Source organism: Lycorma delicatula, chromosome 6 (assembly GCF_047948215.1).
Source record: "Lycorma delicatula isolate Av1 chromosome 6, ASM4794821v1, whole genome shotgun sequence".
In the NCBI taxonomy this organism is placed as follows: Eukaryota; Metazoa; Arthropoda; class Insecta; order Hemiptera; family Fulgoridae; genus Lycorma; species Lycorma delicatula.
The window spans coordinates 56,493,146-56,514,704 of NC_134460.1; the positions used below are offsets into that span (position 1 = coordinate 56,493,146).

Sequence of the window (21,559 nt, forward strand, 5' to 3'; positions counted from 1 at the left end):
AACTTTTGGATATTAGATAAATCATTTCTATTATGTACTAGATTATGATATATTAAAACAGTGCTGCCACTTAACACATTATCTCTGAATACAGGTATATTAATTGGTTGTAATCCTGTTACAATTAAACAAACTTCTTGATTAATGATTTTTGGCTATTATTTATTAAATGTTGCAATTTGGACTTTTTCATACACAAGTCTACCTCGACTTGTGTATTATCCAATGACAAAACATCATCATCAAATTCCATTTCAATTTCTGATTGAATGGTGTCCTATTTGCTTCACAATTCAAGATTCCTTATTTTAATCTGTAAGGTGAGAATACCACTCTGTGAAGGATCATAATTTTGAGTAAACATGCCAATCCTATTTATAGAAGCCTTTACTGATCCTCTTTGTCTAATTAATTACTCTATTTCCAAAATGGTATTAAATAACTTAAATTAACAATGTGAAATATTAACAAAGTAAATTAGATGTGAGTTGAATCAATCATATTATAATAATGATGAAACATTGTAAATTATACATAAAATAAATTAAAAAATATTATGATAAGTAATGATGTAGATATAATTATTGTGATCCCTGGTCGTATGAAGTTTGCTGTATATGAAAATTTTTGAAAAGTTGCAGATTATATTTGCGATGCTGGACGACCAAGATGATGATTCTTGAAAATTGCATATATTTGCAGTCAGAGGACCAAAAATATATCAAATAACTGCCACCTTGGTGAAGTACCTTGGTTAGATTGAATTATTCATGTTATTCATCTGAATTATTCTTCAGATTAGGTGCTGGTTCAGTTATTTAAATAAAAAGCCTTGAGTTAATTATGAATAGAAATTGTATTTATTATATATAGTTTTTATTTATATAATTCACAAATATATCAGTGGTGAATGATAAGTTATAACAAGATAATGTGAGTCTTCAAGCAATCTACCGAGACTACCAGATTGTAGGGAGGAGCTTGCTTATATAGTGTGGATGGAGCCAAGTGAACTGCTAGGAGCTAGGAGCTGTGTGCATCATACAGAGCCGAGTGAATCGTCAAGAGCTATGTCTCAACATATAGTAGCCACAATCTCCTAATGCAGTATATGCCAAATAAACACCATAGATTTGGCATTAAACTGTGGATGGTGTGCGATGCTGTTTCACATTACTGTTTAAACCTTTTTACTTACAGAGGAGCAAAAGGTTAGTACTTTTTGATAAAGATATTATCAAAAACAAGGTCTTGCATACTCTGTGGTCATGAAGCATTTAGAATTGGCGGGATACCTGAATAAAGAGTACCATCTGTTGGTCGATAAATTTTTTTCTTCTGTAAAACTGGCTAACCATTTATATTCAAAATGTATGATTTTAACTGGAACACTGCAAAGGGACAGAAAATGCAGGAGGTCAGAAAAAATATAATAGAAAAGATTGTATGCTAATATTGGGTTATAGGCAGAAGCAATCACATAAAAAACCAAGTATTTTTACTTTCAACTGATGCAGTAACTTCAAATGAGGAGAGGTTAAAAAAAAAGAGGAACAGAATATTCATTTCAAATAAGCCTAAAATTATAAGAAAATATAATGACTACATGGGAGTGATAGATGTAAGTGATCAAATACTGTACCAGTACCTGGAAGATTGAAAAACCCTTAACTTCTGGAAGAAAATTACATTCAATATATTTGTAAGAATGGTATTAAATGCCTACCATTTGTATGAATACCACAAACTGATTATCTAGACTAAGATTTACGGTAGCATTGGTAGATAAGCTGAGCAGAGAATGGTTGGATAAAAAAGATAACAGATCTACTGATGATAACGACCAAGATGATGTACTTGCTGGTGGTAGTGGTGAGCCTCTATTCATAAATTTTTCAAAAAATTACAAAGTAGAAAAAAAAAGTTGCTGTGTGTGCAATGCAGCCAGTACTAGAATGGTAAGAAAAAGAAAAAAGTCAACATATGTTTACAAAAAATCCAATAAAGAATTGCACACACAATGTTATTCTTTACATAAGTGTTAAAAAAATTTCTGCCTATTTCATTGTATACATTATATTTTATTTAAAAACTACTTATTATTTGTTTGAAAACATAATATTGATAAATTCAGTAGTAAAAGCTATTAGTATAACAGATACAGTGATATAAATGCGATAACTGAAAAATACATTGAATTATTTAAGAAATTTGGAACACTTGGTTATTTTGAAATGCTCATTTATGTAATGTTTGTTTTTGGATGAAAACTATTTTTTTTTAATATACGTTTAACAGAAGTTTGAAAATTTGATTTTTTGTGAGCAAGATCATTTTTTTAGATTAAAATTTTTTAAAGCATGTATGCCTGTATCTATATAGATATTATTATAAAGAATTTTTTTACAAATAAAAGTTTTAAAAATCATGAAAATTGGTTCATAAATAATTTGGATATTAATTTTTTTGTGATGTACAGCAAACTGGCCAAACTAGTGCTGGAATTTTTAGCATAAACTTTAGGACTAATGGCTGGTAGTTTTGGATAGACTTTTACAAGAATAGCAGGACTTGAAAGGGTTAAGATGTAGGATATATATATACGTTGAAGTTAAAAGATTAGTACAAAGGAACAGTGAATGGAAGTCATAATAAGATTAGTTAAATGATTGATGACCCAAAAAAGTTTTACTACTGTAATTTCTGGGGAGAGTAGAACAGTAATAAAATAAGTAAGAGAAAATTCTATTTTTTTTTTTTTTTTCTTAAATAAAGAGAATGTTTGAAAAAATTATGATTCAATTTGCTTAAATGGAAATTCATCGGTTTTTATGAAATTAAAATAAGATTCTTTCCGAATTATATCAAAACCATGATTATATGAGGTTTATGTGGTCTATTCATGATAAACTTTCTTAGATGTACAATATGATTCTTGCAATAAATTAATTCTCTACAATTAATTCAGTACTACATCTAGCAAAAATGGAAAAATGTGTAACAAACCATTCTTTTCGGGTTGTTGAGGAGCAGGGATGACACAGAGGCCAAGGCCATTATCCTGTTTCAGAGGGGTGGTAAAACTACTCTACAAAATGTAATCAGATTCTTTTCATTTCATGTAGTACTAACTTCCAAGTAATCCATGCAGTAAAGGATTGAATTTTCCACTTACTTTTTATTAATTAACGTACTGCCTGATACAGTAAAATAAAATTAAGCTTAACATTTACTTGAAAAGTACATATAAAATTAAACTGTGTCATCCTACCTAGTTGAAATGCAGGAATTATGTTAGTTTTTCTGAGATACCAGAATGTAACACAAAATTCACAACTGTTCCAGAAAATTTAGGACATGTGGTCACCATGGTAATAAATCGCAACATTCATAAATCATGCCTCCATTTAAGTAAGAATATAACAAGTGAACAACACTTCATTTAATTTATTACCACGCAATAAAAACCAGTATAATTAATATCAAAACTAATTCAAATTATTAACACATACAGTATTAAAAATCACCTGTGATTCAATGAACATACCTTGTTTATTTCTCAGTTGGCTTAACATCTCTCAGTTAATACATTTTTTCAGGTTTTACTAAAGCTGGACCCACAACATTCTTCTTTTCTACAGTTAGTCTTTTGGCTCTTTTTTAACATAATGATTCTTTCTATCTGTGCTGTCCACTTACACAAGAAGCAACAAAATTTAGTACACCCAAGTTTTAAACCAAGTAACAATGCTATTTTTTTCAGGTCTCCATAAATGTTTCTCGTATTGAATCACATCCAACACAAGTTTCATAATTTCATATGACTCCTTCATGTAAACTGCATGAGCTAAAGGGATTGATGGGATAATATTTAACATTTTCAACATGAACACGGACTGCTTTCAAACTGCACTTTGAGGAGTCTACAAAAAAATACCATCCATCAGGATGGTGCATATGTCCCAAAGCTTCTAGTAAAGTTTCCACATCATTGCAGTAAAGTAACCCTTCGTACTAGAAAAAGAAACAATCAAATTCCTACTGCCTGTCATGGAAAGTACTTATTTTAATATTGTGTTGTAAGAGATTCCATCCTTTCAGTTGTGAAGCAAGAATTTCTGTTCGATTCTTGGATAATTTGGATCAAGAATGAGAATGAGAAATTGGAAACTGTGGACTATGAAGTACTTGTGTTACATGAATTGTAACAAGTATGAGGAGCTCAAGACCCTGTCCTGATCATGTACCTTACATCTAAAATGTTTTTTTTTTTTTTTTGTCTTCAGTCAATTGACTGGTTTGATGCAGCTCTCCAAGATTCCCTATCTAGTGCTAGTCGTTTCATTTCAGTATACCCTCTACATCCTACATCCCCAACAATTTGTTTTACATACTCCAAACGTGGCCTGCCTACACAATTTTTCCCTTCTACCTGTCCTTCCAATATTAAAGCGACTATTCCAGGATGCCTTAGTATGTGGCCTATAAGTCTGTCTCTTCTTTTAACTATATTCTTCCAAATGCTTCTTTCTTCATCTATTTGCCGCAATACCTCTTCATTTGTCACTTTATCCACCCATCTGATTTTTAACATTCTCCTATAGCACCACATTTCAAAAGCTTCTAATCTTTTCTTCTCAGATACTCCGATTGTCCAAGTTTCACTTCCATATAAAGCGACACTCCAAACATACACTTTCAAAAATCTTTTCCTGAGATTTAAATTAATTTTTGATGTAAACAAATTATATTTCTTACTGAAGGCTCGTTTAGCTTGTGCTATTCGGCATTTTATATCGCTCCTGCTTCGTCCATCTTTAGTAATTTTACTTCCCAAATAACAAAATTCTTCTACCTCCATAATCTTTTCTCCTCCTATTTTCACATTCAGCGGTCCATCTTTGTTATTTCTACTACATTTCATTACTTTTGTTTTGTTCTTGTTTATTTTCATGCGATAGTTCTTGCGTAGGACTTCATCTATGCCGTTCATTGTTTCTTCTAAATCCTTTTTACTCTCGGCTAGAATTACTATATCATCAGCAAATCGTAGCATCTTTATCTTTTCACCTTGTACTGTTACTCCGAATCTAAATTGTTCTTTAACATCATTAACTGCTAGTTCCATGTAAAGATTAAAAAGTAACGGAGATAGGGAACATCCTTGTCGGACTCCCTTTCTTATTAGGGCTTCTTTCTTATGTTCTTCAATTGTTATTGTTGCTGTTTGGTTCCTGTACATGTTAGCAATTGTTCTTCTATCTCTGTATTTGAACCCTAATTTTTTTAAAATGCTGAACATTTTATTCCAATCTACGTTATCGAAAGCCTTTTCTAGGTCTATAAACGCCAAGTATGTTGGTTTGTTTTTCTTTAATCTTCCTTCTACTATTAATCTGAGGCCTAAAATTGCTTCCCTTGTCCCTATACTTTTCCTGAAACCAAATTGGTCTTCTCCTAACACTTCTTCCACTCTCCTCTCAATTCTTCTGTATAAAATTCTAGTTAAGATTTTTGATGCATGACTAGTTAAACTAATTGTTCTGTATTCTTCACATTTATCTGCCCCTGCTTTCTTTGGTATCATAACTATAACACTTTTTTTGAAGTCTGACGGAAATTCCCCTTTTTCATAAATATTACACACCAGTTTGTATAATCTATCAATCGCTTCCTCACCTGCACTGCGCAGTAATTCTACAGGTATTCGGTCTATTCCAGGAGCCTTTCTGCCATTTAAATCTTTTAATGCTCTCTTAAATTCAGATCTCAGTATTGTTTCTCCCATTTCATCCTCCTCAACTTCCTCTTCTTCCTCTATAACACCATTTTCTAATTCATTTCCTCCGTATAACTCTTCAATATATTCCACCCATCTATCGACTTTACCTTTCGTATTATATATTGGTGTACCATCTTTGTTTAACACATTATTAGATTTTAATTTATGTACCCCAAAATTTTCCTTAACTTTCCTGTATGCTCCGTCAATTTTACCAATGTTCATTTCTCTTTCCACTTCTGAACACTTTTCTTTAATCCACTCTTCTTTCGCCAGTTTGCATTTCCTATTTATAGCATTTCTTAATTGCCGATAGTTCCTTTTACTTTCTTCATCATTAGCATTCTTATATTTTCTACGTTCATCCATCAGCTGCAATATATCGTCTGAAACCCAAGGTTTTCTACCAGTTCTCTTTATTCCGCCTAAGTTTGCTTCTGCTGATTTAAGAATTTCCTTTTTAACATTCTCCCATTCTTCTTCTACATTTTCTACCATATCTTTTTTACTCAGACCTCTTGCGATGTCCTCCTCAAAAATCTTCTTTACCTCCTCTTCCTCAAGCTTCTCTAAATTCCACCGATTCATCTGACAACTTTTCTTCAGGTTTTTAAACCCCAATCTACATTTCATTATCACCAAATTATGGTCGCTATCAATGTCTGCTCCAGGGTAAGTTTTGCAGTCAACGAGTTGATTTCTAAATCTTTGCTTAACCATGATATAATCTATCTGATACCTTCCAGTATCGCCTGGCTTTTTCCAAGTGTATATTCTTCTATTATGATTTTTAAATTGGGTGTTGGCAATTACTAAATTATACTTCGTGCAAAACTCTATAAGTCGGTCCCCTCTTTCATTCCTTTTGCCCAGCCCGTATTCACCCACTATATTTCCTTCCTTGCCTTTTCCAATGCTTGCATTCCAATCTCCAACTATTATTAAATTTTCATCTCCCTTTACGTGTTTAATTGCTTCATCAATCTCTTCGTATACACACTCTACCTCATCATCATCATGGGCGCTTGTAGGCATATAAACGTTAACAATCGTTGTCGGTTTAGGTTTTGATTTTATCCTTATTACAATGATTCTATCGCTATGCGTTTTGAAATACTCCACTCTCCTCCCTATCTTCTTGTTCATCACGAAACCTACTCCTGCCTGCCCATTATTTGACGCTGAGTTAATTACTCTAAAATCACCTGACCAAAAGTCGCCTTCCTCTTCCCACCGAACCTCACTAATTCCTACTATATCCACATTCACCCTATCCATTTCCCTTTTTAAATTTTCTAGCCTACCAACCTTTTTTAAGCTTCTAACATTCCACGCTCCGACTCGTAGAATGTTATTTCTTAATTTTCTGGTGACCCCTTCCTTAGTAGTCCCCACCCGGAGATCCGAACGGGGGACTATTTTACCTCCGGAATATTTTACCAAGGAAGGCGCCTCCATTGTTGCTATGTGAAAATGCAGAGAGCCACATTTTCTTGGAAAAAAAGCAGCTGTAGTTTTCCATTGCTTTCAGCTGCGCAGTACTCAGAGGACTGAGTGATGTTGATACGGCCGTTTAAGTCATTGTGACTCACGCCCCTAACAACTACTGAAAGAGCTGCTGCCCTCTTTCAGGAATCATTCCTTAGTCTGGCTCTCAACAGATACCTCTCCGATATGGTTGCACCTTCGGTCCAGCTACTCTGTATCCCTGAGCACTGAAGCCCCCTCACCAACGGCAAGTTGGTAGTAGTTCATAGGATTTTTTTATCAGTGGAGTTATTTCTTTTCTGAGATTTTAATCTTACTCGCCACAAGTCTAGCAGAAACCATCTGGATGGTTATTGCAACTGCATGGCATTTTTATTAAAAAGTTCACTGCATTACCCTTACAAACATGTATTACAAAACTTTATTTACACATTGATGTAGAATATACACTGACTTTACAGGAAAAAATAAAATCACAAATTGGAAGGAAAAATAACTGCACCACCAAATGTTTTACACACGAGAGCTCATACTTAACTGATCTAGTTGAAATTTTTCTTAGCCAGCATGATACATTGTTTATTGTTTACAGTATTACATCCATTACTAAGTCACCAAAACAAAATTCATATATGCTGCGCAATGTGTGACTGAGTTACATTAAATTTAGAAAAAATTATGACATGAATTATATATGTAACATTTGTAATTACTGTTTATCGTTTTAATTACTGTTTAAATAATAATAATATTATTTTTCTTGGCTGTTTATCAACTCAAATTAATAATCTATGTAACAACTTAATTGCCGTAATAAATAAAATAATATATTGCACTTGTATTGTTCACACACATGTACATGCTGGAAAATAGGAAGGGCAATTGCAAAAAAATCTGAGGCTGATAGGGAAATCATGACTTCATGTTTGGAATCAGCACCCAAAAATACATAAAATTCAGCAAATAATTGACCATGTAACAAAATCATTATTGACCAGTTTTATTTAAAAGAATAACGAAAAGAAAATTTCAAAGATTTTGAAGTTCTATATAAAGCCAGCCTCATTTTCACTAAAACATAATTTATTTTTTTGTTTATGAAGGAATGCAACATTTGAGATTAAAATATTCATAATAATTTACTAACCGGAAATTTATTTACAGCTTTACCAACTGAAGGACCTGTTATAACAGGAGGTCGACCTCGTTATCAAGTAGGTGATTGGGTTCATGTTAATTGTACATCAGGTTCTTCTAAGCCACCTGCTCATCTTACGTGGTTCATCAATGGTGACCAAGTAAGATTTATTTATAATATACTTTTTCTCATATTATATTTTCTACTAATTTTAAATTTTCATAAATTAGGTTTCATTTTCTTTTTTTCAAGAAAAGTGAATAAGACTTAATTTTGAAAAAAAAAACATACTTAATGTCTAAGAATTTTTTACTTTGATTTAAAAGAATGATAAAAGTAAGGGCCATGTTAAAACATACTAATTCAAGCCAAAACAAGTATATTTGCAAAAAAAGAAAAATATATATATATTTTTTTTTAATTGCAAAGCATATATATATATATATTTTTGCTTTGCAAAAAAATTAAGAATGTTGGTATCATACTTATGTTTAAAAGTTAGAAAGAAATTTTTTAAATTATTTTTATGGAACATAATTTACAACAGTAACACAAACCACAGATAAACCAAATAATAAAGAATAAACTTCGTGTACAGCATGATAAAACATGACAAAAAATAAATAAAAGTACAAATAATAATTACAAAAATCATCATATAATTAATAATTGTTATAATTGCAAAAGTAGAGTGGATAAGTAACAAATTGTAAAAGTACAAAAAAAAGTATATTCTCAGATAATTTTTATTAACACCTGAAATGATTTTAAATGTTAATTTTGATAATTAAGTATGGATTTTTAGCACATCTTTTTTTTATTTTATAATTCATTTTTTTTGTGACACCACTTGATCAAGGTTTTGCCATAGTTTATCTTGATTTATGTAGAAAATGTTAGTTCCTTTCTTTTATCAGTGGTCTAGCTGACCTACCAATATTTGATGTGATCTAGATAATGAAGCATAATGTACTAATCAGAACATTCAGTATAAATGAATTCAAGCTCTACCCTTTTCATTCTTCTGTATTTTACTTGATACTGTTCCAAGTTTCATGAGGATATGTTGAAGCTGTTTTTTAACAAAAATTTCATCTCTAGGTCTTGATACTTCTCAATCAGTCTATTAAAATTTTTCATATTTCAGTTCTATGAAAATTTATCTCTGCTACCTGAAATTTGATCTCAGTTCTTATTCTCAGTTTTCATGTTATTAAAATTTAAATTTATAAACCTTAAATTTATTGTCAGTCAAACCTCAAAATAAATCTTAAATTTAGTTGTCATAATTGAAATTGTTTTTTACAGAAAAAAAAAAATGAAGGTAAAGTTTTATTTTGCTTGAGTTTATTTTTTTCATAGTTAATTTTGCTCTATTTTCACATTGAAAAATAAACTCAGTTTATGAATCTTGTCATGATTGATATTTATGTTGCCATCCTCTGAATTAATAAAAGGTGTAGATTGTTTGATTTCATATTGTTTGCACACCACATACTTTTTAATTTATTTTCTTTAATATTTATATTTTTTTGTAATTAGCATGATCATCTTGCTATTTTCTATGTTTATTGAATACACATATCACTTTTCCAAATACTGAACCATCTTTCTTTTGTTGTCTATCTTATGATCAATGTTTTATACTAAAATTTTTTTAAATATTTTCAAGTTAAACCACATGCTAAAAGAGGTAGAGCTTAAAAATTGTATATTAACTCTTCACCGAATGAATCTTGATACAGATTGATTCAAAGAAACGGGAAATTTTGAAAGTTGTGTTGGTAGCCGTGGGCGATTGGTACCACTTGATAAGTGGCGCCAACCTCTCTAACCTAACCTGCCATTTAGTTGTCATGGATCCTTGGAGTGGTGCGCAACGTGCATTTGCTATCAAAGCATTTTACAAAAACAATGACAATGTGGAGGGAGCGCGTAGAGAATTTCGCCATCGTTTTAATCTGGGATGGCACGACCGTGTTCCATCAGCACATGCAATTAAAACATGGATATATAATTTTGAGGAAACTGGTTCGGCAATGAAAAAGAAACCTCCAGGCCATGAGCGAACCGTCCGTACACCACAGAATGTTCAAGCTTTACAAGATGCTGTCACACGAAGTCCACATCGGTCAATCCGTCATCTCTCAGCATCTTTAAAATTGCATAGTTCAAGTGTTCGAAGAATGTTAGTGAAGGACTTGCAATACCATCCATACAAGTTACAGATCATCCAGGAACTGAAACCAAATGATGCAGTTGTGCGAGCACAATTCTGTAATGTAATGCTTCAGAAGATAAATGATAACGAAGAGTTTGTTCACGAACTGTGGATGTCAGACGAAGCGCATTTCCACCTCAGTGAATTTGTTAACAAGCAAAATTTCAGCTACTGGGCACAAGAAAATCCTACGCAGCTACACCAGCGTCCGTTGCACAGCCAGAAAGTGACCATGTGGTGTGCTATGTCATCTTACAGTGTTATAGGCCCTTATTTTTTTGAGGATGACAACGGTCTTGCGATTACAGTGACGTCGGCTCGTTTCGTAGCCATGCTTGAAACCTTTGTTGTGGAACAACAAAAGAGATTTCCACCAATTTTTAACACAGCCTGGTTTCAACAAGACGGAGGAACGTCACATACTGCACGAATATCGATGGCAGCTGTATGCCAATTGTTTGGACAACGTGTCATTTCACGAAATGGTGACATTAGATGGCCTTCCAGATCACCTGATCTCTCAGCTTGCGATTACTTTTTGTGGGATCACCTTAATAGTAAAGTGTTCCACAGTAGACCTGCTACAACGGAAGAACTGAAGGCAAAGATCCGAGAAGCAATTGCGGAAATTCCAGTTGAGATGTTACGTCAAACCATGAACAATTTAACGAAGAGACTTTGTGAGTGTTTATGTAGAAGAGGTCACGTGGAAGATGTCATCTTTAAAAAATAAACTAAAATGTATGTATTCTAAAATGGCAACATTTGTACAATACATGAAATAAAATTCATTTTCTAACAAAATTTTTTATTAACGTTATTTAATCTTTTTAATTTCCTGTTTCTTTGAATCACTCTGTACAATCAAAAACTTAATATCTGACAGATATATGGAGAAAAATTATCTTTTATTGTCTAATATTAAGATTTTTATAAAATAACTCTTTTGTTAGGCAGACTAATAAATATAATAATGAAAAATGACAAAATAAACACCTAAAGTAGATTTCAGTCAAGTTATCCATGTAAACAAACTTTTGCATTGATTTGTATTGGACTAACTGTTAATTTATATAAAAATAAAGTATCCACTTACCAATATTTGTGAATATTGACTATCCAAGTGCTTTCGGATTATTCCTCTATCAACAGGTATAACAGTTGTAAACATCTTGCTGACAAGACGTGTTTCTTTAAGCTTGTATTTATTTTAACTATTGACATTCAACTGTTATGAACATAATAATTTTATTTTTTTTTCCTCTCATTTTAATTCCCATTTATAAAAATTTATATGCACTACTACAAACTCATAATTAATCAGTAATCTCTGATGACTGAGGAATAAACCAAAAGCGCTTGGTTAGTCAATATTCACAATTGTTGGTAAGTGCATACTTTGTTTTTATATAAATTGTATAATTCTAGTGGTGCCAGATATTAAGAAAATTCAGCAGTTAGTTATCTGTTTAGAATAATGAATCCTAAAATAAAGTTATATTTACTACTCAAGGATGACAATTAATTGCTTGGAAATATTTTATATCCTAAACCATTCCGCCTAAGTTCATTATGTTTATTGGAATCTTATTAAACTTTTATTTAAACTCTGGTAATTAACTTTTTTACAATGATAAAATATTTTATTATTATTAAAAATATACTACTTATAATAGACGTACTACGTACAATAGAAGAGAACATAACACAATTTTTCTTATTTTATATTATTTTTTTTTTTTTTTATATTTGTAGTTTTCTATAAATATTAATACAGTAGTACCTCTGTGCCTACATGTACATTGTTTTCATCGGTATATTATTCAAGATAGTTATCATTAAAAAGAAACTTTTTAAAAAAGTTTTTCTACTTCACTTTCTCACATTTAACATGGTTATTATCAGTACTATCAATATATTGTGTTAAAATACTAATTATCATCTGAGAGTTAAATCCTCTAAAAAAAAGGCCAGAAATGTTATAAGATCAATGATGAGCCTTATTAGAAATTATAGTAAAATAATTTTTTGTGTTATATATATATATTGAATTTTGAAATGACATATTATTAAGTACAGTAATTAAAGGTTGGGACTGGTAAACTAAAACTAGAGAAATTGGCTTAGTGAATAAAAATAAGTAAAATCTTTTACTTGTTGTTTTTCAAGTAATCACTGAAGAAATTGAGAATAAAAAATAAGTATTTACTGATAATGTTGACTGTACTTGACTTCTGCCAGTACTTACTTGCAACTCCAGTATTCACTTATAATTACCAGTGGATACTTGCGGTATTCAGTACTTACTTGAAATTGTGAGAATACATATCAATATTTTTCAGTATTTGCGTGCTTATATTTCAGGTTGGTCCTGTGCTGACTTAAAACTCTTTTTTAAACAGATATGGCAGCTTTTATGAAAATGTGTGAGTGTAAAGCGTACAAACAGCGACGAGAAATATGTCCAAGTAAATACAAACAGTTACTTCGCTTTGTCAAACAATCTGTAGCGGTTTTAGCGCAGACATTTTTAGATTAAAGTAATGAAACAAGAGTGGATAAATTTTCCTAAAACTGTGGAAGAAGTTAATGAAGCGCAAGAAAAGTGGTTATCGTGCTTTAAAATTCCTACTGTTATAGGCGCTTTGGATTGCACTCACATACAAATTACAAAACCATCAAAATTAGGAGATTTCTATATAAATAGGAAAGGTTATCCAAACATTAATGTACAGGCAACCTGCAACGCTACAGAAAGATTCGTAAGTGCAGATGTATCATGGCCTGTAAGTACGCATGACAGTAGGATATGGAGAAGCTCAGCCCATAAAGTTCTATCTGCCCATATGGGATCAGTGTGTATCTTGGGAACTTTGTTCCCAAAGTTGTTGATGCTTGTGTAAGCATTTAAATGATAATTATGAAATGGAATTTATAGAAAATTAATTAACAGAGGAAGCACTATATTACAAAGAAGAAGATGGGGAAATAACTCTGAGATGGAGAGGGCAGTAAAAATGAAAAGAAATTACTGACATACTTGCACTTGCTGATGATAATTAAAATGTAAAGATAACTAATAAACCTTATTTTATTCCTTAAATCCCTACCCCCTAAAAAAAGTAAAAAATAACAATAATAAAATAAACGATTACAGTGAAAAAAAAAAAACATTAAATACCAATTCATAATTTTTTGTGGTGAACAAATGCACACATACAAAATCAAGTTGTGGTTACAACTGGATTTTGGCACTTGCTTGAACTAACCCGGGTGGATTAGGTCAATCGTTGGGGACTACGCCCTACCTTACAACTTTGAACGTGCATGCTACCTGTGAGTGCGGTTTGCAAGCACATTATTTTTTGACTGTGCTGTAACAAATGCTCAGTCCCAAAACTCACACGCATTCTTTTTTTAATATGTTTTTGTTTATTTTTCTTTCTTTTTTTTATCTATTTATTTTATTTATAATTTTAAAAGGAAAGAATAGGGAAGGTATAAAAAAGTTTATTAGTCTACTTATTTATTGAAAAATTACAAATTTCATTCGGCTGATAAACTGTAGAATAAGATTGACATAGTTCCTGTTCTACTGATGGCTCTTGCTTTTTCTCCGACTAGTTCAAAAATGTCATTTTACGTTCTTCGTTTTTCATCTGCAGTTCGATCAACTTAAGTTGTTTTAGTAGCACTTAACTTCAAACCTTCTTCAGTCTTGAAGTTTTGGGTTTTTCTCTTTATGATATATTTGACGAGTCCAGAAGTGGAAAAATCATTGCTACTTGATTCAGTAGAGACATCAAAGTCTATATCTTTTGATGTACCAACACATACTTCACCAGGAACTTTAAGGGTTAGTGGGTTATTTTGGAACTTCATTTCAATAAATTCATTTTCCCAGTCACACAAACTGATTTTTCTGTTGCCTGTAGCAGTTTTATCAGTCTTTTTTTTCAGCTCTGTTTTTGTATTATTAATGATTTTAAGTTTCTCTGTAGTTGCTTTTTGTCCAGTTTTTTCTCATATTTTAACAATATTAAATTCCATACTTTTCCTTTAGCTGATACTATTTTTGGCGTCATTGATCTGCTTAAAACCACTCTATTGTTTTTAAGAAGACTAACTAAACATTTTCTACTGTGTTCATTTTTTATACCAGAAATAGGCTCCTCAAACTGAGTTTCATCATCACCACGCTCAAAAATGTCATCACTGCACGCTTCCATGGCTAGATGTTACACACGAAATGCTACCAAGATCCATAACTATGAATGTTTAACAATTGTTTAAAATATAAAAAGTTGTAACAGGCATGATTCAACTTGTTTGATAGCAAATACATGCATACTATGATGTTATTCAATCAGTGTTTACTTATGTTGCAGCAAGTAAATACTGTTTATTGCCAGTACTCACTGACTCCACTAAGTGTTAACTTGTCAGTAATAGTAAATGTTTATTCTCATCAAAATCAGTACTTACTTTTTCATTTCAGACCTTACTTTACTTAATAAGTACTCTTTTATAAGTACTTACTGATTTTTATTCACTTCACTCATTCTCTACATAACACAGTTTGGAATTAGTTTTAGTCACTTGGCATGACTCAAAACACAGGAACTATTTAATATAAACTTAAGTCAGTATGTTGAAAATGAGAAGCTAGGCAGTTGGGACTTGTCTTCAGTTTGGTAGGGCAATATAAAACAGCTTGATTATTAGAGTTAATCATATGACAATTGATGGCTCAGACGAATAACTGAGTAAGCATTCATTTCATGAATGAAATCAAAATTTAAAAAATGCATGTTAAAAAAACAGGTTAAAGATGATCTGATGGTTTTTTCTTATTGTCTTCATTTAGGGGTTGAGATGAAGAGAAACTAAGTCATAATATTTTATAGTTATTTATTTAATTATTTTTCTGTTTGATAAATTTGTGATAATAGCAAGTGATGAATATAACACAGAAATGAGTATTCATTGAAGCATTTAGTGTAGTGAATAAATTATCTGATTTTTTTTTAATCGGTTAATTTTAAGGATTCAGAATATTAATTAATATAAGTTTTAAGGTAGAATTCATGATTTTTCTTCTTGTAGGTAAACAGTTCATTTTTACGAGGTCCATACAAAGTAGCATCAGAGGAGGAAGGTCTTGAAAGAGCAATATTAGGATTAGAATTTCAAGTAGAGCAAAGACATTTCAAAAATGGTGATTTAAAACTTAAATGTCTTGCTACAATTGCCACCATATACTGGAATTCAAATGAAGAGAGTGTTGAAGGTGAAAAACCACAACGTGCTCCTGTACTTGAAGTTAAAGACACTGGACATAATTCCCGTGCTGATAGAGTTCAAGGTAAACTAAAATCAAATTGTAAAAAAACCATCATTAATATTATTTTAATGATTTTTATAATAATGCAGCAGAAATTCATAATTTGTTATATTTAGAACCAGAAACAATTAACAGTTAATGAAATAGGAGACTTAATTTTAAGACTATTAAAATTCAGTAAACTTGAAAATTGACACTATAATGTATTACTCTACAGGTAGTATTTATTGGTTTATAGTATTAAAGTGCATAGTCCTAATTCATTAATTATGATTTTATTATTTAAGTCATTTGAGAATACTTTCTAAGCACAAAATAAAAACAATCTCATCTAACCGATTTATTTAACATTACTTCTGAACTTTATTTTGGACTACATACTTTCACAGCTTAATGTAAACTTTCTACATCACCAATATATATATATATGTGTGCGTGTGTGTTAAATATAGTTTTATTGAGGTTTAACATAAATTTACAATTTATATAAAAAGCTTTTCAAATCCATGAAATCATCATAAGCTATAAAATACTGTCAGGTAGTGTGTTATGATTGTATAAGTAAAAGCTTATGATTGTAATAAGTAAAAACTGATAATGCTGTCGTGATAGCTAACAGACAACAATGTTTTACGTGTTAAAATAATGTGTTAGATAATGTATGATAAATTAAATGAGGTAAAGTTTTCACAAGCAAAGTGAAAACTAATATTTGTCATTAACTGTCAGTAATAGTTGATTGATTGTGACAATTATTACATATCGTCAGTTGTTTACTTGGCTTATATCTCTACTCAAGAAAGGGCCGTATAATTAGTTCTGAAAATATAGTCTAGAAAAAACAATTTTTGCATAACTTTAAATACCCACATTTATCCATATAATCCCTGGCAGCATATAAGACCCTGCACACTACTTTTAAGATTGATAAAGAAAAAAATTTTTTCATTCGATACATTTCATTCTAATATTTTTTTTATAGAATAAAGAACTAATAACAGACATAACATATTAACCCTTAAGGCCATATGGTACCCCGTAACTCGACAATGTTAATTTCTCAAATTTCATGTTCCTTTTTCTCAGCTCCCAAAAGGCCTACAAAAATGAGCTTTTGCACAGACCTTTCTGGGCCCTTTATAAAACTGAGATATTTTAAATGGATTTCTTGGAAACTTCTTTTCAAAAAATTGTTCTCCCTGACGTCTGTTTTCAATTGCCATATTTTGCCAAAATATAATTTTTAATTTATTTTCTAACTGGAATTTCTTGCTATAAAAAAATTAGTAGGTACATCATCTACACCGTATAAAACTACTGTAAAAATTTCATTCACCTGCCTTCAACCATTTTTTAGAAAAAGGAACATAAGTAAAGAATTTCTAAAAATATGGAAAAATGCATATTAATATTATAACATAATACTTTTTCACTTACCATAATACTAGAACTGCATCATAGAAAGCATCATCGATTTTCTTCTTCATCAGCAGCTTTTCTTTTCACCTTTTCTTCTTCTTATACAAATCTTCTGCTTCTTTATAAGCATCTTTCAGATGTCAGTCATCAAATCCCTTACAGACCCTTACCATGTTTACTTCTGGATTTAATCCAAATGCTTCTATAATTTTAATACGTTCAGCATTCCCATAATTAAAACTTATAACTCCACATGACAATACTGTCAAGCCAACAGATACTGCCTTGGGAATGCGTGACCACACAATATGATTGAAAGCCTCGTTTGGATTTTGTGTGGGTCCATCCAAACATTTTACTAATAAATCTGGATCAGCTAAACTTTTGAATGTTGGCTTAATTACTTCACCTATTGCCTTTGGTAAAGGGTTTATGTGAACATAGTTTTCATTATTAATTTTACATTTATTATATACTTGCACCAAGTGCATCTCCAGTGGGATGAGATATTTGCACCAGTTGCACCTCCAGTGAGACAGAGGTTGTGTACTGGCTTTTCATCCATTGAAGTCCAGTGAAAATAAATAGTCCAAACAGTTCGCTTCATTTGGTCTGCACTGGAACAATTATGTCATATGGCATTACCATAGTAAAACTGTAACTTATTTATTTCCTTGTCTGTCACTACCTTTGCCAGACATTTTTTTTCCATCAGACAGTAAAATATTTTTATTACGTGTTGTCTGTAATACTGAAGCAAAGCCCTTACTATCACCATCTCCTAAATATTTTAGGTACTTCACCCCGTAATTTGTCAGGGACTGAGTAAAAATCTTTACTGCACCCACAGCCTCCATTTCACCACTTATGTGTGAATAATTTTTGGTGCAATTGCTACTTTCAAGATATTTTATTTTTTAGTATTTTCATTTTTACAATTAATGCAGTCTCTGCAATATTTGCTAAGTATTTCTAAATTTATCACCTCCCAGTGTCAAGTCTGGTGGCAGTAATAATACCATTCAGGCTCTTGAACCCTTGCTTTTGCCATATGCCATAGCACTACAGCCAAATCACTGGAACCTTCATTGGTTTCCACAGCCTACATCACTGTTAATTTCATTGATTCATTTGCCAATTGTTCAGTTACAGACTTAAGCAAGTGATAAAATTTTAGAAACTTAGAGGCGGAGGTAAGTTCATAACCATGCACAATATCTGTCAGGATGTTTGCACTTTACCAATGGTATATAGGCCATAAACAAACTGAGTATAATTTTCATATGAGCCAGTAATTTTTTTTTACTGAAATATTGTGTGTACAAACAGCATATTCAACATGAATTTTTGAAGCTAAGCCTGGTCTTACTTTGGTATTTTCTTATGCAATAAAACACTGTTACAATATCTGTACTTGGCACCTAAATTAATCAATGAAGTCAGCTGATTTATGTTTATAATTAACCTTTATATAACCTTCATGCAGTTTATTATTGTTTATTTCAGTATTTGAATAAATACTACTGATTGTGGTTAGTTTCTTTTCAGAAGTGGTACATAAAATAGAAGATTCTAAACTTTCACTTTCAGATCTAGCATCGGATACACATAACCTAACACTAGGTCCTGGTTCATTGCAAAACATATTTACATGATTTCTTCCTCCTTTACCCTTGCTTTTTACAAAAAGTGTTTGTCGAAGGAAATAAAAAAAATAATTATTGCTGCAAAATCACAGACATGCATTAACTGATGTGAAAAAATAAAAACAAAAATGACAAAATTCTGACAATACTTCAGAACTGTGATAATACTTAAAAAGGCGGCTTGACAAGGTTGCCAACTCATACAACAAAATATGCATACAGTTTAAAAAAAAAAAAGTGAAAATCTATACAAAAATTCCTAAGTTATGCAACTTTTCGTGAATGTTCCTTAGGAAAGAAAACATGTGCAGGCTTTTTTCTTAAATTAGATGAAATAAGAATGAAATTTAGTAAATGGACTATCGATTATAATATAGTATCAATCTCTCCAGAAAACTCTGCTCTTTCATTTGGCAGTAAAAACAAAAAAATGAAAAAAATTATTTTTCATGGTACCACGTGACCTTAATGTACAAAGTGGTGTCGTATCTGACAGCTTCACCAATTTTGCTCTACTAAAGTGCTATCTGCTATCTATTGTCACATCATCATAATAAGCTTCAGTACCTTTCCTTGTACTCTTTCTCTAGTGGCAGATGCAGGTATTATAATAAAATTCATCATTGTTTTCATGTTGTATCTGTTTTTTGTACAACCTTTCATGGTCACAGTCATACGACTATGACATATCACTGGCTGGTAAAATAATTTTTTGTGAATACCATTTTTGTTTTATTTTTGATCATTTTTCCTATTTGTGAATCAGTATTTTCTTTTAAACTGAAAAGTAATTTGGGTTAATTAAAGACATTTTAAGAGAATTTGAGCTCCAGAAAGAGGAAGAATTTGAACTTGGTGAGGGTATAGATTTTTCATGTAGTGAATGTGAGGACAATGTGGTGTCGAATGACTGTAACGTTGATGTTTCCAATGTTGATGATGATCTTATGATAAAACATGCTAATTACTCTTAAAAGATTAAATAAATGCTACTTTTAAGATAGTTTATTTCCAAATTCTTGAGTGTACATTTCAAATATAAAATTTAATGATATATTTAAACAAATATAATCGTTCATGCAGTAATAATCACACAATCATTAAAATGATTTGAATAAGACCCACACCCCAAAATTTTAAACAGGAAATCATGAAAAATGCTGCAGGGATTATGAGAATAAATATGGTAATTTTATCAGTTAATTTTTAATTTTTAAAATCACGTAATAAATTATCTACTGAATGACTGAAAGAAGTTTAATATGATCTATTGTACCTTAAATTGCATTTTTTTTAAAAATAAATTGATTAAATTACTTCATCATTAAACAGTTTTAATTAGTATATATGAAGTACTTAATTACTTAAAATGTATCATTTTTATGTGTTTAAATCTATTTATATAATTAAATTTATTTGGGAAATAGTACAGCAACTAGTTGAGCAATAATATTACTAATAATGAATAGCATGTTTTAATCCATCTTACAATATTAAAATTTTTTAACTAATGGAATTCTCTCAAGTCCGTCTAATTAGATATATTATTTTTGCTTGAAGAAGGATAAAGGCAGTTTGACATTGTACTAGTATATTATTCACAAAGTGCAGTAGCACTTCCTATGTCATCTTCTCCATGGAGATAACCAATATGCTTTATAGGATTTGATCACTGGGTAAATTTAACCTTTAACTAAATATAGTGTTGCATTCTCATTTTAAATATTTAAAATTATTTAACCCTAGAAGTAATTTTTCTCATAAATGCCTGTAAATTATTTTCTGATTTTATACAGTTCTTGGTTTATTTTATAACTTAGTTTATGCAAAAATAGTAATTTATGAACAAATAGTTTATTTTAAAGACATGCTGAATTGAATTTTAACTCCTTTAACTCTAGATCTTAATGTCACTACTTTACAAATTAATTAATTTTTACTTTATTAAAAGCAATTAATTATTAGTGAATCACCACAATTTATAAAAAGATAATTTTGTAATATTTTTGTTTGATTTTCAGCCTCAACAGGAGCTGGTGAAACAATAATACCTTCCAGTGGTTTATTAACAATCATTTTCATTAAATTCATCAGTCCATTTCTCATTGAAACGAGGTAGCAGCTTGTCACATTATGCAATTCTGCAGTCTACAATTATTAGATCTCATATTGTGTGCAGTATGTTAAAAAAAATAATCAAATTTAAATGAGAAAAAACTTATATACTGTTTTTAATGTAAATTGACTGAATATAATAGGTGTATTTTCACATCATACATATGTATTTATTTGTATATGTATGTATGTGTATTTGTGAACTTTTTCTGTCTTTTGAGTGCTTACTAGACTTCCATTTATCTATCCATTTCTTTGTTTTTGTTGTTTTTTTTCAAGACTTATCTTTATCATTTTTGATTAAGAATATTATATGTTTAAAAAGTGGTTAAAAAATTTGCATATTATTTCAAATTTCATTTCTAAAAGTGAATTGAAACTTTATGATTAATAGGTCACACCATTT

The 21,559-nt window shown here is 30.8% G+C and overlaps 1 protein-coding gene across 1 annotated transcript in view; it reads left to right on the top strand.

Moving 5' to 3' along the window:
* LOC142326864 (kin of IRRE-like protein 3) overlaps positions 1-21,207 on the top strand; it is a 97,102-nt gene extending 75,895 nt beyond the window's left edge. The window contains exons 4-6 of the mRNA XM_075369597.1: positions 8,435-8,568; positions 15,736-15,994; positions 21,060-21,207. Coding sequence (XP_075225712.1) covers positions 8,435-8,568; positions 15,736-15,994; positions 21,060-21,157 — 491 coding nt within the window. The 3' untranslated portion in view covers positions 21,158-21,207. The remainder of the gene's footprint in view (positions 1-8,434; positions 8,569-15,735; positions 15,995-21,059) is intronic.
* Positions 21,208-21,559: the final 352 nt, after the last annotated feature.